This window comes from Nicotiana sylvestris, chromosome 7 (genome assembly GCF_000393655.2).
Source record: "Nicotiana sylvestris chromosome 7, ASM39365v2, whole genome shotgun sequence".
Taxonomy (NCBI): domain Eukaryota; kingdom Viridiplantae; phylum Streptophyta; class Magnoliopsida; order Solanales; family Solanaceae; genus Nicotiana; species Nicotiana sylvestris.
The window spans coordinates 42449211-42472308 of NC_091063.1; the positions used below are offsets into that span (position 1 = coordinate 42449211).

The window sequence follows — 23098 nt, forward strand, 5'->3', positions numbered from 1 at the left end:
ACACGTTTGTCTGCTTGCTACCCCAACATGTATCCACGAACCCCTTCAAGTCTGTAGCCATTTTGATTGGAGGCACCCGTGAAATAACCTCTTTGCTCGAGCAAGGTCAGCATAACATTTGTGATTAGAAAGTTCCCCGCCCGGATTTGGGGAGGAACAATAGCACTGGCGTATCCTTGATTTGGTAGAACTCTGGGAACCACTCTCGGCGGTGCCGGAGGAGGGTCTGGAATGTTGTTGTTCTTATTTGCATTTATGTTGACATGTCGGCCTCTCCGTGGGAGTTGAGGTAAGATTTCATCTTGTTCTAGATCCTCTACCTCCTCCCCCGCTATCATATTGCCGAGAGGGTCATTTGCATTAAGAGCCATTGTACCTGATTGATCGACACAAACAAAGCCAGTAAATAAGAAGGAAAAAGAAGCAAAACACAATACTAGCTACACAAATAGTCAACACCGTAAAGCTCCCCGGTAACGACGCCAAAAAGTGATCACAGCGGACTCAACCTAAGGAAGAGTGGGCGCTAATACTTTTACCCAATAGCGGTATCGGGGTCAATTTTCCACAAGGAGCTTCAATTTGGAGTTGAGTGTTTGTATGGTCTAGGACTATGTTTTAGCTCCTAATTGATCTTCTAACATTTTTGGTTTTCTTTTGTTTATCAACTACAATATAGCAACTACAAATTTAAAGCTAAGTTAGGCTAAGATATTGATTCTAAGTTGTATGCAATATAGAGAAAGTCACTAGGGTCGTGGCATGCATCTAGGTGGTCAACTAACGGGTAGAGATTCCTAATGCAAGAATGATGAGTATGGGACTTATGCTATAACCGTTGCACTTTTGCACCCACTCTCACACCTCTCGGTAGAGAGAGTTATTTTGCCCAATTAACTCTCTCGAGACCATTTGGGTAGGCCAATTTGCCCAAGCAACTTATGGTTCAAGTTGGGTAATTACTCTCTCGAGGTTTAACCCGTTAATTGGGACTACCATTCTCATGGGTCCATCCCAATTCCTTGTTGGAATTAATCTTGGGGTCATAGACTCTCTTTCTCAAGAAGAGTCAAGACTCACTAAGCTAGACTTAGTGTTTGCAACCACCAAATCTTAATGAAAACATAAGATTAATCTAAATAACAAATACCCAACATCATTCATGCATTAAACAATCACACCCATTAATTACCCACACTAGGGTTGAGCCATAACCCTAGCTAATGGGTTTAGCTAGCCATAATAGAAACAGAAATTGAAGAAATAGTAGATGAAATTGACATAATAATTAATTAAAATGTTAATCTACTCAAATCCACGTTAATACTAGAAGAAATTGCCCAAAATAGGCTAAAACCATGTAGTCTCGAGTTCAGCTCCTATCTGATAAAAAACCAAAACTAAAAAAAAGTGATCCTAAAAAGTAAAATGTTCTATTTATACTACACAGGAAAAAACGGACAAAAATACCCCTGAGGGTCTGGCGCGAACCGCGCACAAATGACGCGCGGCCGCGTCGGGTTTTGGGTCTTCATATCTTGCTTCTGGCACTTGGGACGCGGACCGCAAAAAATGTGACGCGCGGCCGCGTGAACTTCATCCACGCGCGGCCGCGTAGGGTTTTGGGTCTTCATCATCTTGCTTCTGGCACTGGGGACGCGGACCGCACAAATGTGACGCGCAGCCGCGTGAACTTCATCCACGCGGACCGCACTGATTAGGTGTGCGGCTGCGTGGGCTTTTGCCTTGAATGATTGGGTCTCTGACACTCTTAGGCGCGGACCGCGTAAAAAGGGGCGCGGACCCAGTAAGATCATCGACCCGCCACTCTGAATACCTCTGGAACAAGTGTTAGAAAATACAAACACACAAAGAGCACAGAAATAATATGCACATAAATTCTTTCACCATATAATTACTCTATAAGGTCCAAATAATTATTCAACAACAACATTATATATATCTCAATACAATCTACATTAAGGACTTGTCATTAACGGCAGTGCAGGAAATTAACCAAATACCCCGACAAGTCCACAACATACACAATGCCTCAAATCTTTCATGGCGGCATATACAATGCCCCAAATTTATAACGGTGACATACACAATGCCCCAAATTTTATAACGCCGGCATACACAATACCCCAGATTTTATATCGGCGGCATACACAATGCCCCAAATTATAACAGAGGCATACACAATGACCCAAAATTTATAACAGCGGCATACACAATGACCCAATATATGTTACGCCAGCGAAGGAATAAATTCTAACGCCTCAATGGCATAGCATGAGGCTACGCCACATCACACCACATCACAAATTACTCATTAAATAATTTTAGCTTTTTATAAAATAATATATATTTGCGGCTGGTCAACGACCACCGATTTTGCCAAGCGCACGCTTGTCCCAACACATGGACCGAGCAGAAAAAAATATACTTTCAAAACGGGTTTTAGAAAAGCGACCATCAAAACTTAAAGTCTCACTTACCTCGCTAATGGGAAGTTTCCCAACCTTGCAAGAACACCAATCAAATGGCCTCTAATGGCCTCAATCTATCAAAAATATTGAATAACACGTCTTAATTAATCTAAGTTAATAATTTTTATAATCTTAGGACGAGTCAAAATAAAAATTTGTATACGATTAACATCAAATGCGGCATTTTCAACGATAGAAAAAAATAAAATTACCAAAACTGTGGTCTCGCATTTTAACCCACCTTTTCCGAAATCCAGATTTCTCATGCTAACAAAATTGGTTACTTTATTTCATTAAACCATTTCATATTCAATCTTCATTACATAACTATTATGCTACTACAATTTTCACTTTTCATTATTTACAACCAAATTAGTTAATCATATATTTCCTATTTAAAAAAAGTGGCAACCAAAACTACATCCAATATATTTCATAGCATTAGCTTTGTGATTTCTATCAAACATTGCCAAATAATTCTCCTCACAATCATTAGCTAATCATTAGAATTAATATCCCTTCATCACAATTACTTTGAAAACGTTATTGTGGGTAAGAATTACATATAACACACCTTGTAAATTGGATTTCTCTATAAAGATTTCTGCATAGTGATTAATAAAAGTGATTTGGCTTCCAATGCAGTCACAAAGACAAACTGTTTTCCTCCAATATAGTCTACGCTATTTTTCTTTCTAAAAAAAACCTAGCTGTAAATATATATTCTCACCCCTAAATCCTAGTAGCACAAGGTATGGGCTTAAGGCCCACTCCATTTTGTTTAAGGAAAACTCAAGTAATGTTGTAAAATTATGGAATTTTTACCTCCTATAACAAAGGTTAACACCTTATTTATTTTAAATAAATACTATTTAAAAAAAATATTTTCTATAGATACCTTTTAAGGTTTATTGCAAAATATTTAATTTTGGTTACATCCTAGCCCTAAGCCACTAAATACACTTATCAGTTACACAATTTTCTTTCTCTCTCTACTTTGATACATTCCATTATCTTCTTCCATCTCCAAATAAGCTCTTGAATAAAGCTTTTCAAGCCGTCTCTTCCCACTGGAAAAGCTAACACAGTTGCAACAGAAATGGCTCATGTAGTTAAGCCTCTAATGAATTGGTCAAAATGGCATCACTATTTATACGTTCGAGCCTCATTCATTCACTCGGTTCAATCACCAATTCCACTCTTCTTGAACAGCAACGTCCGTCAACAGCAGTTATCCACGGCATCACATTCCGCTTTCCAACAAGCTCATTTTCGTGTCGGCGCCGCCATTAAATCGCGTGAAAATTCACTGCCTTTGGATCCATCGGAGAGCGACAGTGATTCTGATGGCATAACGAGGAAGATTCGCCGGAAATTAGGGTTTGTTCTTGAACAAAGACGACGGAGTTTGGGGCTGAGCAACTTGATTTTCTGTTAATATATTTAAATGTATTTTCATGTATTTCATTGTATTCATTGTCTTTTTTTTTTCATTGTAATTCAATATATCTCGTTGTATTCCATGTATTTCATTGTATTCACTATTTTTTTCCATTGTATTTCAATGAATCCTGTTGTATTCTATGTATTTCATCGTATTCACTGTCTCGCTATATGCCATGAATGTATTCATATATTTTTTTTAATTAATATAATTTATGTATTCAGATGTATTATATAATTTTCTGAAGATTGCTATGTTTTTGGGGTATTTTTCAGTTGAGAATCTTTTTTATAACTGAAAATACAAAATTTGTGTGTTATAATTGAGTTTGTTGATAAATTAGGAGTCTATTATGTTAATTGATTCACTTTCCCTTTTAAAAACAGTGTAATCCCCTATTTCACGTCATGAATACAGTCGAATATAGTCGAATACAATAATTTGTCCAGCTGTAATCACATGTTTCACTCCATGAATACACTCGAATACAACAACTGATTAGCTGGACTTCCCTGATTCACGCCTATTTTTGCTACTGTATTCATGAATACAATAGTTTAAATACATCAAATACATCTTATAACCACATAAAATGTATCTATAATCCGTAATATAGCAAATGGTATCTATAGATGACTAATTACTACTAAAAGATAGTACTTTATGAAAATTTCTCTTTAATCCACTAGCCACTGATTCAATACACTATGTTAAATTATAATAAATTATCTTTTTTTTCCTATATACTATAATAAATATTCTTCCACTAGGTTAGTATTTAATTTAATACCTATAAATACAAATAATTCTTCCATTTTAATAAATAAATATATAAAATTATTTTGGGTTATTACAGCAAGCCTCGCGTCGTCTTCGTCGTCGTCGCTCGGCTCAGCTTTGGCTTCGGCTTCGGATTCGAATTTGGATTTGGATTTGGTCAAATGATTGATTGATTAATTTTTTGGACCAAATTTATTTATTAATAGTAAATATTAACATAATATTATTAAATATCCGTGTTTGTAACGGAAGATTAATAATCCAAATTATCCGTTTCATTGACTCTGCCCGTCCGTTTTTTGTAACGGAAAACGTTTCCTCTGCCTGTTTTAATTTGTGTAAATGGCCATCTATGTTATGGCCGTTTTACGTAACTGACCTCTCTTCGTTTGAACTCAACAAGTTTGGGCTATAAATAAGTTGTCCATTCTCTCAGAATTTCCATGCGAATTTGTGACTTCTCCTCCTTTATTCTGCATTGTTTTAACTACTAAGAAAGTAACAGTAAGTGTGATTTGCTACTGATCTTTGTGTTAGCTGAAATACTGGGGGTTTGAAGTACCGCTACACCAGTGTGTAATTCGTTCTATCATGGGAGGAAATAATCCACAACCTTGGGTACTAGGAGGGGATTAAGTTCCTTAAGGAAACACTGTGAATTCAGTAGGCTTGGATTAAATTCTATTTTTGTTTTTCATTTCTGTTTATACTTTATTTTATATTCTCTAGAATTATTTTACAAATATAGGATACTAACAGCACTAGCGGAACCTTTTCAAATATTATGCAAGTGAAATATTATTTATGCAAAAAAACTGTGTATGTTTAGATTTTTCTCTTTCAAATTTTGTGCTATTCCATGTTAATAATTCACCCTTGACCACAGAAGTCTCAGTAGTACCAATATATATTGATTTTTTTGAATATCTAAAATAAATTGGTTATATAACTCTTTTTGCCGGCTTATGTAATTAGTTCATTTTTTTCATATCCCAAAGTTATTTTATTGCCGGCCTATATAATTAGAACTAAATAGCACCCCTCAGAAGATTCAATATAGAAAAGAACAAAAAGAATATTGCATTTCCCCACATCTTAATTTAGTGCCCATGTTAAGTTAAACAGGAAATTTGTATTTATAAAAGGTTTACCATTCTTAATATGGAAGAAACAAAAAGGATCTACTTGTTCAATGATTCCTCTAGTTAATACTAACAAACAGACAGATTCAACTCAACAAACATTCTTCATTTAGGGTTTGATTAAGTAAACTTTGTCACCAGATAGCTGGGGTGTCAATGGATATTAGAAAATCGACTAAACCGACCGAACCGTACCGCACCGAACCAATTTTTAGGTTTCTTTCAAAGAAACCGTAGGTTTTTATATAAATCTATAACCGTACCGATAATTAGGTAGGTTTTTTATTTTATAAAAATAAACCGAAAAAATACCGAACCATACCGAATAAATTTTACATGTGAAAAATATATTCATATAGTAAGTTTAAAACTAATAAAGTATTAAATTTTTCATTGGGTCTTGGAATTATAAAAACTGTTACAAGCTAATAAGTAATTAAACTCAAAATACTAATTCCTAAAACCTATTCTGCTATTTCAAGTATCTTTATTTCAAGTAAGCTATTTCAAGTATCTTTATAAAAACTGCTATTAAACTAAGCTATTTCAAGTATCTTTATTAGCAAGACACAAAGTATTCTAACTATTATGAGTAGCAAACTACAATGTTTGAATATGTTCCCTTTTATATAATTTAGATTTATATTTTTAAATATTTAATATAGACTTTATTCTTGAGTCTCAACTTGGTTAATATCTTTCCACTCGTGTGATTTATATTTTCTTTGCTTTTACTTGGTTTCTTTTACGTTGGTATCGCATAGTTGTGTATCTATACTCTAGCCATTTTTCATGTTTTTTAATTCATTATCCTTTAAACAGTAAAAATGTCTAGAGAGTTCGCTAAGTCCTATAAAAGAATGTACGTTATTGCATTCTAGTTTTACTGGTGAATTTTATATGACATTTAAAAAATACCGAAAATTAACCGAACCGTACCGATACTGAAGTGAAACCGACATGATTGGGACGGTTTCGAAAAATCTAGTTTTGATTATACATAATAAAATAACCGAAAAATTGGTATGGTACAAATTTTATAAAATAACCTGCCGAACCGAACCATTGACACCCCTACCAGATAGTGTGAGTTAAAGAACATTTTCCACACAATTTTAGCGACTTAATAATGGCCATAAGTGGATTGCTTTATCTAGTTACAAGCCGAATAGGTATTCATTGAATTAGTGCATATGTGTAGTATGATGGATAATTTTCTTCGAATTTTTTTCAGAACATAAATTATTTAATTTTCTGGGGCTTTGTGTGGTCAAGAAATATTTTTCAGGAAAACATTATCATCAAAAGGGGGACATTATGTAGCAGTCATTTAATTTAATTCACAATTATCTCAACTCTTAATTTTATATATTACTTCTTTAATCAACACTTAGATCTTATTGTCAATCTTTATTACTCAAAAAATTTATAAAAGCACAGATTTGCTAACGTTGTCATTAATCTTAAGTAAAAGTTTTTTTTCTAAAATTAATTCACACTCTAACCAAAAACTGGAAAACATGATCTCCAAAAAATATTTATGAAAAATAAGTCATTATCTAGTGAACATTTTCTAGAAAAATGAATTTCGTCATACAAACTACACCCTCAAAACTGAAACTTTCGTAATGAATTGGAATATTCATTCCAAACACACGAGAGGAGATTAGGTTTCATGTCCGCTCTCCAATATGTACATGTATATATACCTCATTAGTATGAGGAATTTTACACCTGTTGTAGTAGATTACCTGACTCATTTTCAAGACTAGTATACTTGCCCGCGCTTCGCACAGTCAAGAAAAAGTATCTTACAAACTAAATATTAAAATCATAATTTTAATGGAAGAAAATGGAAAAAAATGATGCAAATAAGTAAAATATAAAGGTATAATCACTAATCCCCACATTCAGTCAAAAATAATTGTTTCTACAAAGAAATGGAATTTTACGATATAAACGCACGAAGTAAAACTAACATGCTAATAAGAACAAAATTATAGATTTATAGAACGTAACACGTGTTTGTTAGCCTCAAACTTCTCCATAACAGCATCAGCTTGATAAAAAAATTAAAAAACTTGAAATCTTAATAGAATTACAACCCAAAAATACAAAGTAAAGAAATTTAAGAAAAACTAATAAAAATTACATGTTGATTAACAAAACAAAAAGGAAACGATAAAGGCACACCAAAGAAATATTCCTACTCCCAGTAATGACTAAAGCAATAATTTTAAAGCTTGTCAAAATTTCTTGCAAATATTCATGATGTTTAAACACATAAAACCATTGAATAGAATGTTAAGGGGAAATTTTCCATCAGCACATGAACCTGAAAAGAGAAACAAATATCTTTTTGTTAATAATTTAAGGGTCCTTAAATCTAATACTACATATTATCACATTTATTTTAGGGGAACGGCATCTTCTTGAAGAGAACTCCATTAGAATTCATCTACATTGTGATTCGCTTTTATTTTCCATGAGAGCTTTATCGTGTAAAATCAACTATATGAGTAAAGTTAAACAATATGAAGGTTACGAAAACCAAGATATATACTAAGTTTTGTTGTTTAGATATTATGTATTCCATTGAAGATAAGGAGTTGATACACTTTAGCATGTATTGAAGGACATTGACTTCATGAGATGCTTCAAAAACTTTCTTTAAATAGTAATTAAATATTCTGCTTTAATAGAAATATAATAAATTAAGTAATCATACAACAGTGTATCCTCGTCAAGTTAGTTACTATAATAGACAACAAACTAAAAGCGGCGCTAATGTATTTCTAACTTGGATGTCTCTTTTCCTCCGTTAGCTCTACCATTCTCCATATTTAAAAAAAAAAAAAAAAAAAAAAGAAGAAGAAGAAACAATAGCATTTACACTTGAGGAGGATAAACCTTAAGAATTCGTGGCTATAATAGAAAAAATATATAGTACGGAAAATTTATCTGGGAAACTACAAGCTCAAAATCTAGAATTGCCAAATGAATAACTTTTATAGAATCATTACTCGAAAAATAAGATATGTAACATTTAACTACTTGTAGTTAATAAATAATATTCAAAATGATTATTATCTTAGACAAACGAAAATCTGGTTAGGCAATCACACAAACGTGAGTTCCACGTATTTGTTTACCAATAAAAAAGATCTACATTGCGGAAAAGTTCAATATTTTATCCTTCAAATCCATGCATCTAACTTTATGAGTAATCCAAATACAAGCTCAAATTAAAAGGGATGATGAATCATATGCCTTGCATGTAACTCTTTGTCATCGTCTAAAGTACAATAAATGGTTATAGAAGGTTTTATAGTCGAAAAAATAATCTGTCTCTAATATCACCAATGATGAATCAATGACACTCTATATATTCAATTTTCTTTAGTTAGTAAATAACTGCAAGTTTTCCTGTATTATTCATCGAATTGATGCCTCAATATCAAAATATACGGTCTAGTATGCAGAGGTCACCACTTAGACACTCTGCATGCTAAAATTATCCTAACTAAACAAATAATTCCAAATATTTTTCTCTGTTATCTATAAGATTTGAATACTGCAACATCTTCAAAATTTTCACAGTTACAAACTGTCATCTTTTTTTCTAACAGTTTCAAATCCAAAAGACAAACTCACATGTCGGGTGCGGAAGTAGGGAGAGATCCGTAGGAATTGAAAACAACATGGAGCCTTTGAGGGTCATGGTAGCTTTCTTCTTCATTATTCTTTTTTTTCTTATCCTTTCTTGAGTCTTGTCAAATATTCTTCACCAGCGATAGGAACGGAAGTGGTAGGAAAGATTGGAAGAGCTGGGTTGTATATGATATACCAATAACACATTAGAATCTAACGCAATCAACTGGTCCAGTGGAAGTACCTTGGTAGAGGAAGAGATAACAAATGATGAGAGATTTGAGGACGAAGCAGTAAAACGCAATCACCTTTTCAATTCTATATATATATATATATAACAAATCTCACATTTTATGTAGAGTCGAAGCCAGGATTAATTTATGGGTTCTGAATTTTAGAACAACGAAGTCAAGTATTAATGATTGAGTTCTAAATTTAATATTTGTACTTAATTAACACAAAATATATTGTTTGAGCAAAAGCTACTGAATTTGGAACCAGTAACTCAGCTTTTGCCTCCGCCTCTAACTTTATGAAGGTTTATCTGTAAATATCTTTGAATAGCCGGATAGTGTAAAAGAATCTTTACACCGACTATATATATAAGTTAAATATACTATATTTTTTAAATATTAATATAGGGGTGGAGGTCTAAAAACCCCTTGTTAACCCACCCATACTCCCTCCCCCAGGGCTGCAGTTACCCACCCTTAGGTGCATCCTATGTCTATATACTGGTCCAAAGATTTGTCATAAATTATACTGTGATATTTGCAAACCTAATAACCAAAGATGGAAACAATAACCAGCTCAATTGCAGCGTTCTCTGCAGCATTTCTTGGGATTTGGGTATGGAAATTCTTGAACTGGGTTTGGTTCAATCCAAGGAAGCTAGAGAAATACCTCAGGCAACAAGGTCTTAGTGGAAACTCGTATAGATTATTCTTTGGAGACCTAAAAGAAGGTTACATGTTTTCTAAAGAAGCCAAGTCCAAAACAATGAATTTCTCCCACGATATTGCACCACGAGTCTCACCTCTCATCCATAATACCTTCACGAAATATGGTACTGTTTCACTTATTATGAACAACTATATATAGTTACATTTAGATGATTCAGCGTAAATAAGTTAAATCCTGAACCAAATTCGGCGAAAAAGCTTTATGAACATTTTGGAAAAACCCAATCTATCATTTGTCACGCCCCGAACCTGGGCCTGGACGTAACACGGCACTCGGTGTCTGATTACATGTGACCGAACGAACCAACTAGCTGGCTGAATCAGCATGTGGTATCATAACATACTGAATGCGGAAGATAAACTAACACATGTAGATATACTGAAAGTCTGGATGATATAAATCAAAGTGCGAAAATACTAATACAATTCTGAAACGTATTTGTAGCCAACATAGCTTAATATGAAAAGCCCGTGACTTTGTCTAACTGTTACTCTAGTCTACGAAGCCTCTACTGAAGTACTGAAAACACTGACTATCTGTAAATACTAAAAGGCTGTAAAGTAACGATAATGCCCCGAGAGAACTGGGGATCACCAAATAGCTGGTACGAGAATCCTAGCGCTCTAGGTCGTCGACCTGTAAATCATTACCTGCATTGTGAGATGCAGGCCCCGGGCAAAAAGGGACGTCAGTACATTTGAATTGTACTGGTATGTAAGGCAACTGAAAGAAAGAATTATAAATGCTGAAACTGAAACTAAGGTGATATTTGAGAATTGATAATTGATAACTGAAATGATAACTATTGAAACTGAAACTGAAACTGAAATGATATCTGATAACTGATAACTGATAAATAAAATAATAATTAATAAATGATAACTGGTAACTGATATGATAACTGATAACTGAACGGTAACTAATAATTGAACTAAAAGAAAGTAAGGATATGAATACTCCCTCTTCTGAATGATGAACAACCTGTTTATCTGAATATTAAATTGCGGCTTCATGCCCAATATATATATATGCACAAACTGTGGCCTCGGGCCTAAGTATACGCATACATAATTGCGACCTCAGGTCCAAAATGCATAAAGCATAAACTGCGGCCTCAGGCCCCAAATACAAGTGTTCAACATTCAGGGATTTAAAATCAGGAACTGAGAATCATACTGCAATATATGATAGTGAAATACTGAATCACATTGAGTTACATAATACTGGGATACTGAATAGGACTAGACTGAGATATGTATTCTTGAATTGATTATGAACACTGAAACTTCCACTGTTTATGGCATACTGAGTAATTTATACTAAGACTCGGGGGCATCAAACCCAAGTCTATATTAAATACGCACTGAGCTCACAATGTTCAGAATGAAAGTCATGAACGAGTTATGAAGCTAGAGAATAGAAGCTCTACAACTATTCAAGTAACTAGGCTTAACTATATTTTTTTGAGGCAATTGATACGTCGTAAAAGAAACGTAGTGTAGGGAGAATCATTAATATTTCCAAACATAGAGAGTTAGCCTCACATACCTTAACTTCCTACTCTTGAGCATAATACAGCATTCGCCAACCCCTTCAACTTCAATCTATATCAATACAAGTCAAAGGGATTCTGTATTAGCAATAATACTCATGTTTTGGTCACTTAGGCATTTTCTCAAACCCTTGGTGGCATAAAGCTTCATAGTCCTTATTAATGGTGTCTCTACACCCAACAACCTATTCTCTTGCTCCTAGATAAATTCTAAAGTCTCAAATAGTTATAATCAACATTATTCTTTATCACCCATAAGGTAAACAACACCCTTAACCAATAATCAACAATCAACAAGCCAAACCTATAATTGTTCATGCTTTTCTATCAAACCCATCAACTCATATCTTCATGAACTTGAGTCAATAATCATTAATCCAATGCTAGAATCAATTAGAGGGTGAAGACATTACCTTTTTGACGTTCAATCTTCTTGAATTCGAGTTCTAGGGTTTCTTCTCTCAACAATGATGCCCCAAACGAATATCTAATGATATGGAAGGTTTACCCATATTAATAAGATGTTGAGATATTGAAATTAACTTAGAATCACCATTAGAACTTACCTTGGGTGGTGGAAGGACCCTTAAAGGAGTTAGGTTTTTTAGAGTTCCTCTTTCTAGAGCAAATTTTTATGTTTTGGGGCTGTGGGGGACGAAATATAGCTTTAAAACGACCCCCACTAGCGTGCCCGTACATCTGGAGGCCTGCCCGCGCTATTGACCGTGCTAAACGGCAGTAACACTGCTTCAAAATTAGCGCGGTCGCGCTAAGGGCGCGTTACCGGCGCGCATATCGCATGCTATTCTGTAAAATGCGCATAACTTTTTGCACAAAGATCTGTTCAGGCTTTATAATATATAGTTGGAAAGTTATTTCAAAGGCCTACAACTTTCATGCTTTGAGGTTTCTCAAATTTCTTACTCATCTTCACTAAAACCTGATGGAATACGAACCTTCTGCAAACTTAGTCGATTTTATCAAATCTTATGCACCTCACTTTCCATCTTGATTTTGAAATAACTATTTTCACCTATAATCATCCTGATAGGACTTCATATGTCTAAAATATCAAATTAATACCCATTTAACATCCACACCTAGTCTGAATGTACGGTGTGTTACATTATCTCCCCCTTGGGATCATTCGTCCTAGAATGATTGTCCTGACTGTAACTTCTGCTAACTCCGGACCTTAAGCGGGTCTGGTGGAAACATGAACTTTCATTAACACTTGTATACTAAACTGAATGAATACCTGATTAGTGAACTGTTGCAATACTGAACTGAATGACTACTGCATTGACTAAATATTGGTCTGTCATGGATACGTGAATACTGAACTAATATGGATATATGAATATTGAACTGGCACGAATATTTGAGTAATCTAAGTACTAAGATGGCATGAATGTCTAAGTATTGGACTAATATGAGTAGCTGAGTATTGAGTTGACATGAGTATCCGAGTACTGAACTGACATGAGTATCTGAGTACTGAACTGACATAAGTATCTGAGTACTGAACTGACATGAGTATTTGAGTGCTGGAAACTTGAATGTTATAACATGACACGTGAAATACTGGTCGTACCACCACTAATTATGGTGGCAACTCCAACTCATAAGCTAATTGACCAATCCTTTCCAAGATTCTATATGGCCCAATATAGCAGAGACTATGCTTCCAATTCTTCCCAAATCTCATAACGCTTTTCATAAATGAAACTTTCAGAAACACCTAATCATCAAGTTGAAACTCTAAGTCTCTATGCCGCACGCTCGAATAGGACTTTGGCGGCTCTGAGTTTTGTTCAAACGCTCTTGAATCAACTTAACTTTCTCCATTGCCCGATAGACTAAATTTGGTCCCAACAATTCCTCTTCACCAACTTTGAACCAACCAATTGGTGATCTACACCTTCGCCCATACAGAGTCTTTCACAGTGCTATCTTGATACTAGAATGGTACGTGTTATTATTATCAAGGTCAATGAGAGGTATGTGATTATCCCAATTACTTTAACATCAAGGACATATCCTCAATTGATTGAATAATGCGCTCTGCCTGGCCATCTTTCTGAGGATGAAAAACTTGTGCCTAATCCTTTCTGAAAGGACTTCTAAAAGTTCATTTTAAACTGAGCACCACAATCCGAAATGACGACAATGGAGTCCCATACATCAGACAATTTCTTGAATGTACAACTCAGTATAATCTTCTACTGAATCTGTAGTTTTTACTGGCAAGAAGCATGCTAACTTGGTAAGTCGATTTACGATCATCCAATCAAATCATGCTTTAAAATGAGCAAGATAATCCCGTTATAAATTTCCATATTTACCATCTCCACTCAAAATTATATGTATCCTGGGATGAAAATACTAGACTTTCTACTGCTCGACTTTCACTTGCTAGCAATTTGGACAATTGGCCACAAAGTCTGCGATGTTCTTTTTCATGCGTTCAACCAATAAATCTCCTTGGTTATGATGCATATTTGGGGAACCTGGATGGAAAGAATACCTGGGATTATGGGTTTCTAACATGATTTTCCCTCTTTAAGTCCATCTATGTCTGGAACACACAATCTGTCTTGGTACCTCAAAGTACCATCATCTCCCCCTTATTCAAAAGCCATCATTTTATACTTGTGAATCTACTCTTTGAACTGCAACATGTAGGGATCATCAAACCATTTCTTCTTCACTTCGGCTACTAAGGAAGAACAAATTCTATTCTGGACGATAATTCCACCATCTTCAGAATCTGAAAGTCAAACTCTTTGCTTGGCTAAGCGGTGAACTTATTTCACCATAGTTCTCTTGTCTGTCTCAATCATGAGCTACACTTCCCATACTTGATTATCATTCTAAGCACTTCCTGAAAACACTTATAGCATTGTTGCGATCTAAGTCTTTGACTTGTACTCCACAATTAGAGTCTCGTGCAATGGCACTACCCTCATAACACATAAATAGGCATGATTTTATAGCTTTTCTTTGATCACTTTATCATCAATAACTAAGCTCGGTGATCATTCTACTCACTTTGTGTTTCTTACACATGCTATACATAATCCCTGTGGTAACTATACAATTTTCCCTCATTACCGAACTAATTTTCTTTTTCATATCCCATGCTGACTATTTGGGTTTCAAATCACTAACTGGACTTACAAAAAAAAAATCACATCACCCCTTAGACCAAAGGTCTTATACTTGCGGATCCTTCCCTTTTTCGGCATTCTAACAACTTTCTTTATCTTCTGCAACTCTTTGCACTTTACGTTAATGCCGACTCATCTCCCAACTTACCTCTGAGAAATCTTTCTTACTAGGAAAAACTCAATTATTTACATAAACGGAAAGTTTATGTCTTCATAACTATCCTACATAATCGTAATGATTTAACTCTGCCTGCACTGTCAATCCTAGAGAAATCACATTTCGATAATTCCTAAAGGCTATTCTTCTATAGTTTGCTCTCTCACTGCTAGCTTATTTTTTTCCACTGCCACTGTACTTCGGGTTTAACTTAAACTCTTTGGGCTCTGACACATGCGTTCGGTATTTTCAAACTGTCATCCACTCACTAGAGATAACCTGGCTAAGGTGATCAAATCTCACCTCTACTAGCTCAGCTGAAATTGCTAATTCACTGTATCTACTCAAAACTTACTTAATATCCTTTTACTAACCACCTGCCAGCATCATATTTTCTTCTCCTGCTTTGAATAACTAAAATGAAGCATAAGGTTACTCCTAACTTCCCTTATCATCTGACCATATTCTTTTGCCACACACTATCAATTTTTTGAACTATGTACATGGATCACACTTAGGGAAATTCATTTGTCTTAAACAAAATAAGAATATCTAACCCCCAAACTTTCTATATAATACAAAATCAAATCATACTATAAACATCCGCGGTAATCACTTAGTCATATAACCTAAGGGGAAAATGCCATATCTTTTATCTTATGTCAATAACTATTTCTTATAGTAGCTTACTAGCGTGGTACTTCTAGTTCTGATTTGAATAATTCTAAACAACTTAAAATCATTCCCTGGAATTCAACATTGGCTGCTCTTGGTTCTCATTTCATACATCATATCTTCTTGTCATTGAGTTGTACGAAATCACATCTTTGGTAATAACAAACGTTTCTGACTCCTAGGTATTTTCCCCTTAGTCTCCCTTTTTTTTCAAAACTATAATGAGCAATTCTAGGCCATTTGCGGTCAAATTCTTAACCTGCTACACTGTAGGGTCTGACATACAGATACACTACTACACACATCTGATAAATTACTTCATGCACCATCCAGTGAGTCTTGGGTCTTAATCCCTAAAACATGCGAAGATTTCACTATAATCATTGTTACTTACATTTTCTTTGAGAACCCATATGCATCACTGTATACTCACAAGTCACCAGAAATTTTGATACACTGAAAATAGATATTTGGTAACCATATAACTGAATACTGGCATACTGAATAACCATAAACTTGGTAACTGAAAGACTGTATAACTGGAAACTGAGGTAAACTGATAACCATAAGACATGATAACTGCTTTTGTACTTTCTGATAAGGTTATGCTCTAATCTGCACTACTATCCATTGCATCCCGCTTTTAACATCCTCTCAAGTCTCATATTTACCAACCTGTACTCCATAATTATACCCCAATGGGCAATTATCCTCTTTAGGACCTTAGGTTTCTCCTACGCGTCGCTTGGGTATCCAATACGTTTGGAATTTGATAGAAAGAGAAGGTTAACTATTGCTCTAAGCTTCATGGCACGATCTAGAGTAGAAAGAGATGAGACAATCCTAGATGTCTTGGTAGTTAACCGTTTGTATGAGTGGCCAACACACACATATAAAGGAAACTCCACTAGACACGGCTTCATAGACTCCCTAGGACCTTGAACCTAGGGCTCTGATACCAAGCTTTGTCACGCCCCGAACCTGGGCTTGGACGTAACATGGCACTCGGTGCCTGACTACATGTGACCGAGCAAACCAACTGGCTGGCTGAATCAACATGTGGTATCATAACATACTGAATACGGAAGATAAACTAACACATGCTGATATACTGAAAGTCTGGATGATATAAATCAAAGTGCGGAAATACTAATACAATTCTGAAACGTATTTGTAGCCAACATAGCTTAATATGAAAAGCCCATGACTTTCTCTAACTGTTACTCTAGTCTATTAAGCCTCTACTGAAGTACTGAAAACACTGACTATCTGTAAATACTAAAAGGTTATAAAGTAACGATAATGCCCCGAGAGAACTGGGGATCACCAAATAGTTGGTACGAGAATCCTAACGCTCTGCGTCGTCGACCTGTAAATCATTACCTGCATTGTGAGATGCAGGCCCCGGGAAAAAAAAGATGTCAGTACATTTGAATTGTACTGGTATGTAAGGCAACTGAAAGAAAGAACTATAAATGCTGAAACTGAAACTAAGCTGATATCTGAGAATTGATAATTGATAACTGAAATGATAACTATTGAAACTGAAATGATAACTGATAAATGAAATGATAACTAATAAATGTTAATTGGACTGATAACTGGTAACTGATAACTTATAATTGATATGATAATTGATAACTGAACGGTAACTAATAATTGAACTGAAAGGAAGTAAGGATATGAATACTCCCTCTTCTGAATGATGAAACACCTGTTTATCTGAATATTAAAATGCAGCCTCAGGCCTAATATATATATATATATATATATATATATATATATATATATATATATATATATATATATATATATATATATATACATATGTATGTCTGTGTGTGTGTGTATGTGTGTGTGTGTATGTGTGTGTGTGTATATGTATGTGTGTGTGTGTGTGTGCGTGTGTGTGTATGTGTATGTGTGTGTGTGTGTGTAATAGTATGTGTGTGTGTGTGCGTGTGCGTGTGTGTGTGCACAAACTGCGCCCTCGGGCCCAAGTATACGTATACATAACTGCGACCTCAGGTCCAAAATACATAAAGCATAAACTGCGGCCTCAGGCCCAAAGATGCATAAAGCATAAACAGCAGCCTCAGGCCCAACTACAAGTGTTCAACATTCAGGGATTTAAAATCAGGAACTGAGAATCATACTGCAATATATGATAGTGAAATACTGAATCACATTGAGTTACATAATACTGGGATACTGAATAGGACTAGACTGAGATATGTATTCTTGAATTGATTATGAACACTGAAACTTTCACTGTTTATGGCATACTGAGTAATCTATACTAAGACTCGGGGGCATCAAACCCAAGTCTATATTAAATACGCACTAAGCTCACAATGTTCAGAATGAAAGTCATGAACGAGTTATGAAGCTAAAGAATAGAAGCTCTACAACTATTCAAGTAACTAGGCTTAACTATATTTTTTTGAGGCAATTGATACGTCGTAAAAGAAACGTAGTGCAGGGAGAATCATTAATATTCCCAAACATAGAGAGTTAGCCTCATATACCTTAACTTCCTGCTCTTGAGCATAATACAACATTCGCCAACCCCTTCAACTTCAATCTATATCAATACAAGTCAAAGGGATTCCGTATTAGCAATAATACTCATGTTTTGATCACTTAGGCATTTTCTCGAACACTTGGTGGCATAAAGCTTCATAGTCCTTATTAATGGTGTCTCTACACCCAACAACCCATTCTCTTGCTCCTAGATAAATTCTAAAGTCTCAAATAGTTATAATCAACATTATTCTTTATCACCCATAAGGTAAACAACACCCTTAACCAATAATCAACAATCAATAAGCCAAACCTATAATTGTTCATGTTTTTCTATCAAACCCATCAACTCATATCTCATGAACTTGAGTCAATAATCATTAATCCAATGCTAGAATCAATTAGAGGGTGAAGACATTACTTTTTTGACGTTCAATCTTCTTGAATTCGAGTTCTAAGGTTTCTTCTCTCAACAATGATGCCCCAAACGAATATCTAATGATATGGAGGGTTTATCCATGTTAATAAGATGTTGGGATATTGAAATTAACTTAGAATTACTATTAGAACTTACCTTGGGTGGTGGAAGGACCCTTAAGGAGTTAGGTTTTTTAGAGTTCCTCTTTCTAGAGCAAGTTTTTATGTTTTGGGGCTGCGGGGGACGAAATATAGCTTTAAAACGACCCCCCACTAGTGCGCCCGCGCATCTGGAGGCCTGTCCGTGCTACTGACCGCGCTAAACGGCAGTAACACTGCCTCAAAATTAGCGCGGCCGCGCTACCGGCGCGCATATCGCATACTGTTCTGTAAAACGCACATAACTTTTTGCACAGAGATCCGTTCGGGCTCTATAATATATCGTTGGAAAGCTATTTCAAAGGCCTACAACTTTTATGCTTTGAGTTTTCCCAAATTCCTTACTCATATTTACTAAAACCTGCTGGAATACAAATCTTCTGCAAACTTAGTCGATTTTGTCAAATCTTATGCACCTATCTTTCCATCTTGATTTTGAAATAACTATTTTCACCCATAATCATCCCGATAAGACTTTATATGTCTAAAATATCAAATTAATACCTATTTAACATATCCACACATAATCTGAATGTACGGGGTATTACATCATCCTTCCGCTTAAAGTATTAAATATTCGTCTAGCTAGCCTGCATATATTTTAAGGTTTTTTTGGTATAACCAAATTAATAATTGCAGGTAAAATTGCCTTTAATTTACATGGGTTGGGCCAAGACCAGCTGTGTTCATCAATGATGGTGAAATTGTTAAGGAGATTTTCTCAAAGCCTTACAATTTTCTGAAGCCGGAGAATTATCATTAGTTAATTAGCTTCTAATAAAAGGATTAGCAGCAGCTAACAAAGATAGTCAAGACACCGTAAAATCATCAACCCTGCCTTCCACCTCGAAAAGCTTAACGTTTGTACTCCCTCCGTTTTAATTTATGTGAACCTGTTTGACTGGACACGGAGTTTAATATTTAGGGGAAGACTTTGGCCATGTCACTTAAATCTGTAGCAAGCGACAAAATTACCCTTAAAGGCCCACTGATTACCTTTTACGTGGAAAACACAGTAAAAAGAAATAAACAGTTAGAACACTCCAACGTGTCCCATTTCTTCTTACACATTAATTGAGGTGTCCATTTCCCCGTACTTTACTCCTATATCTAAAATTAAGCATATTAAGTTAAAGTGTATCTTTGGTAATCTATTGATTGGCACTTTGGTATGGTTTTTTTATTTGTTGAAATTATTGGTACGTTAAAGGTTTTGAAGACTTGCGACAAATTAAATAAATTTAAAATTTTCTAAAATTATTTTGCAAGAAATAATTTTAATGTTCTAACAGTCGATTAGGATGAAAATGGAGTTATTAAGAAATTTACAAATGACTGAAGGAAAAAAACAAAGACGGGAAGAAATTCATAAATTGCTGTGACTTTTAAATCCAGTGGGTCCAGATCAGTGTTTGAAAGAAACGATAGTAAGGGTAATACGGGAATGCTAAAGTTAAATTGTTTTCCAATTTAGAAAGGGTTCATTCTTTTTGGAACGAATCAAAAAGAAAATAAGTTCACATAAACTGGAACGGAGAGAGTATAAATAAAATTCTCAGTTGGATTCATTTATGTTTATTTACCAATATCAATAATAAAGTTTTTGTTTTCCATAGATTAAGGTACCAATATTTGACTCAAGTTGTGATATGGTGAGCAAATGGGAGAAGATTGTCTCTGAAAAAGGGTCATATGAGTTGGATTTGTGGCCCAATCTTGAAACTTTGACTTCTGATGCACTTTCACGAGCTGCATTTGGTTCAAACTATGAAGAAGGTAAAAAGGTATATTTGATCTTCAAATGGAACTCACTGAGCTAGTTATGAAACCATTTCCTCTTCCTGGAGCAAGGTAATTAAAATTACCACCACCGTCCTGTTTCCTCAATTCACACGTTAATTGATTAAAATACAATGATGGTATAAAACATATTTATGCATGTTAGTGCATATAAGTAAAACGCAGCCTGGTGCACGAATCATTCTGCGTTCATGTAGAGTCTGGAGAAGGATCGCACCTTAAGGGGTGTGATGTAGGCAACCTACCTGATGCAAGCATCAGTGGCGGATTCCAAATAAAGAAATATCTTTATATGTCCATTGACATGCTTATTTTTTTAACTTGTAGTTATTTACCGACTAAATCAAATAGAAGGGTAAAGGAGATAGCTAGGGAAGTGAGATCTTCCCTTGAAGGTATTATTAGTCAAAGGTTGAAGGCAATTGAAGCAAAAGAAGCTGGGAATCATGATGACTTACTGGGAGTATTACTAGAATCCAATTTAAGGGAAATTAAAGAAGGTCAAAACAAGAATCTGGGAATGAGCATGGACGAGGTAATTGAAGAATGTGGATTCTTCTATTTTGCTGGGCACGAGTCAACTTCACTTCTGATTATGTGGGCATTAGTTCTATTATCGAAGCATTTGGACTGGCATGAGCGTCCTAGAGAAGAGATTTTACAAGTTCTTGGAGGCCAAAAATCAGATTTTGATGATTTATCGACTAAAAATTGTAAGTTTTTCTTCACCTCTGCAGCGAACATTCTCTGGAATTAAACTGATAAAATTTTGATATGTCAAATTTAGCTCATGAATATATAGTTCATCCAACTCGTTCAAATTTGAGCGGGTTGAACTAGATATATAATCATTTGCAGGTCATTTTTGGCATAATCCAAGTTGATCTATCTAAAAACTTGGGTCAATTTGAGGTGATATGAAGCTCAAATTAAGCCAAATTGCCTAAACCAACTCATATGAATATTTATGAGAACATGGGAAAATATAATTTTTGTGAGTTTGATTTGTTTGATATAGCCATGATAAATGAAAGAAAAAGCTCAGTTTTATTCGTTCAATATGGTGATTAAACAAATTATATAAAAGAACAAAGAAACAAATGAAGAAAGATTTTAAGTTGGACAAGTTGGGTTATGACCTACTAGTTAGTAGTCCAGATTGATCACTCAATCTTGACCCAAGCAAGTATTGAACGGGTTATGAAACTTATCATTTTTATTGTTTCGATCCATTTTAACTTGCCAAAATGTAGTCAACTCGCCCATTTGACACTCCTAAAGCAACATTGTTTTTTCATTTGCACTTTCCTGTCCCAAAAATAGTAACTTCTCTTTTTGATAATCTCTTTTCACAGGTCAATATGATTCTACTTGAGACACTAAGGTTATATCCACCAGGAGTTATGTTTTCACGTGTGCTCGATCGACGAAACAACCAAATTAGGAAATATAACTTTACCAAGTGGAGTTCAAATCTACATACCTACACTTTTCATGCATCGAGACAAAGAAATATGGGGCAACGACGCAAATGAATTCAACCCAGAAAGATTTAGTAAAGGTGTTGCAAGCGCAATAAATGGAAAATTTGGGTATTTCCCATTTGGCTATGGTCCTCGTGTATGCATTGGACAAAACTTTGCTATGTTGGAAGCTAAAGTTGCGGTTGCCCCATTTTTGCAAAATTTTGCCTTTGAACTTTCCCCATCTTATGCACATGCTCCTTTTCTTGTGGTGACACTCCAAGGTCAGTATGGAGCGCAAGTAATATTACGTAAGTTGTAAATTTTGAGTGATTTCAACTTGCTTAGGATTGAGGCGTAGTAATAGTTGTTTTAAAATCTGAGTGAGTTACTTCTTATAATGTGTGGTCACACAAATAGCATTCATAGTGGATTTGGTGCCTCAACATTGTGTGATGACTTCTTCTAATGCTTTTCTCCTATTATACCAAGTTGCTTATGTCCATGAAGGGGAGCCTTGTAGCAACGGTAAAGTTGTCTCCGTTTTTGACTTATAGGTCACGGGTCCACTAATGTTTGCATTAGTTTGACTGTCTAAATCATACCCCTTGAGGTGCGGTCTTTCCCCGGACCCTGCATGAACGCGGGATGCCTTGTGCACTAAATTGCCCTTTGCTTATGTCCATGAACCAAATATTTGGGAAGAAAGA

At 35.1% G+C, this 23098-nt stretch overlaps 1 protein-coding gene across 1 annotated transcript; it reads left to right on the top strand.

The window, feature by feature from the left end:
• The first annotated feature begins 20774 nt into the window (after window positions 1-20774).
• On the top strand, window positions 20775-21682 carry LOC104224809 (cytochrome P450 CYP72A219-like). The gene is made up of 3 exons (XM_070151478.1): window positions 20775-20901; window positions 20946-20976; window positions 21253-21682. The coding sequence occupies exons 1-3, from the start codon at window positions 20775-20777 to the stop codon at window positions 21680-21682; spliced, it is 588 nt and encodes a 195-aa protein (XP_070007579.1).
• The last annotated feature ends 1416 nt before the right edge of the window (window positions 21683-23098 follow it).

Coding starts and splice junctions, on each gene's coding strand:
- LOC104224809 (XM_070151478.1), top strand. CDS start 20,775: ATGGTGAGCAAATGGGAGAAGATTGTCTCTGAAAAAGGGTCATATGAG. Junction 20,902..20,945: donor TGGTTCAAACTATGAAGAAG/GTAAAAAGGTAT, acceptor TCACTGAGCTAG/TTATGAAACCATTTCCTCTT. Junction 20,977..21,252: donor TTTCCTCTTCCTGGAGCAAG/GTAATTAAAATT, acceptor TTTAACTTGTAG/TTATTTACCGACTAAATCAA.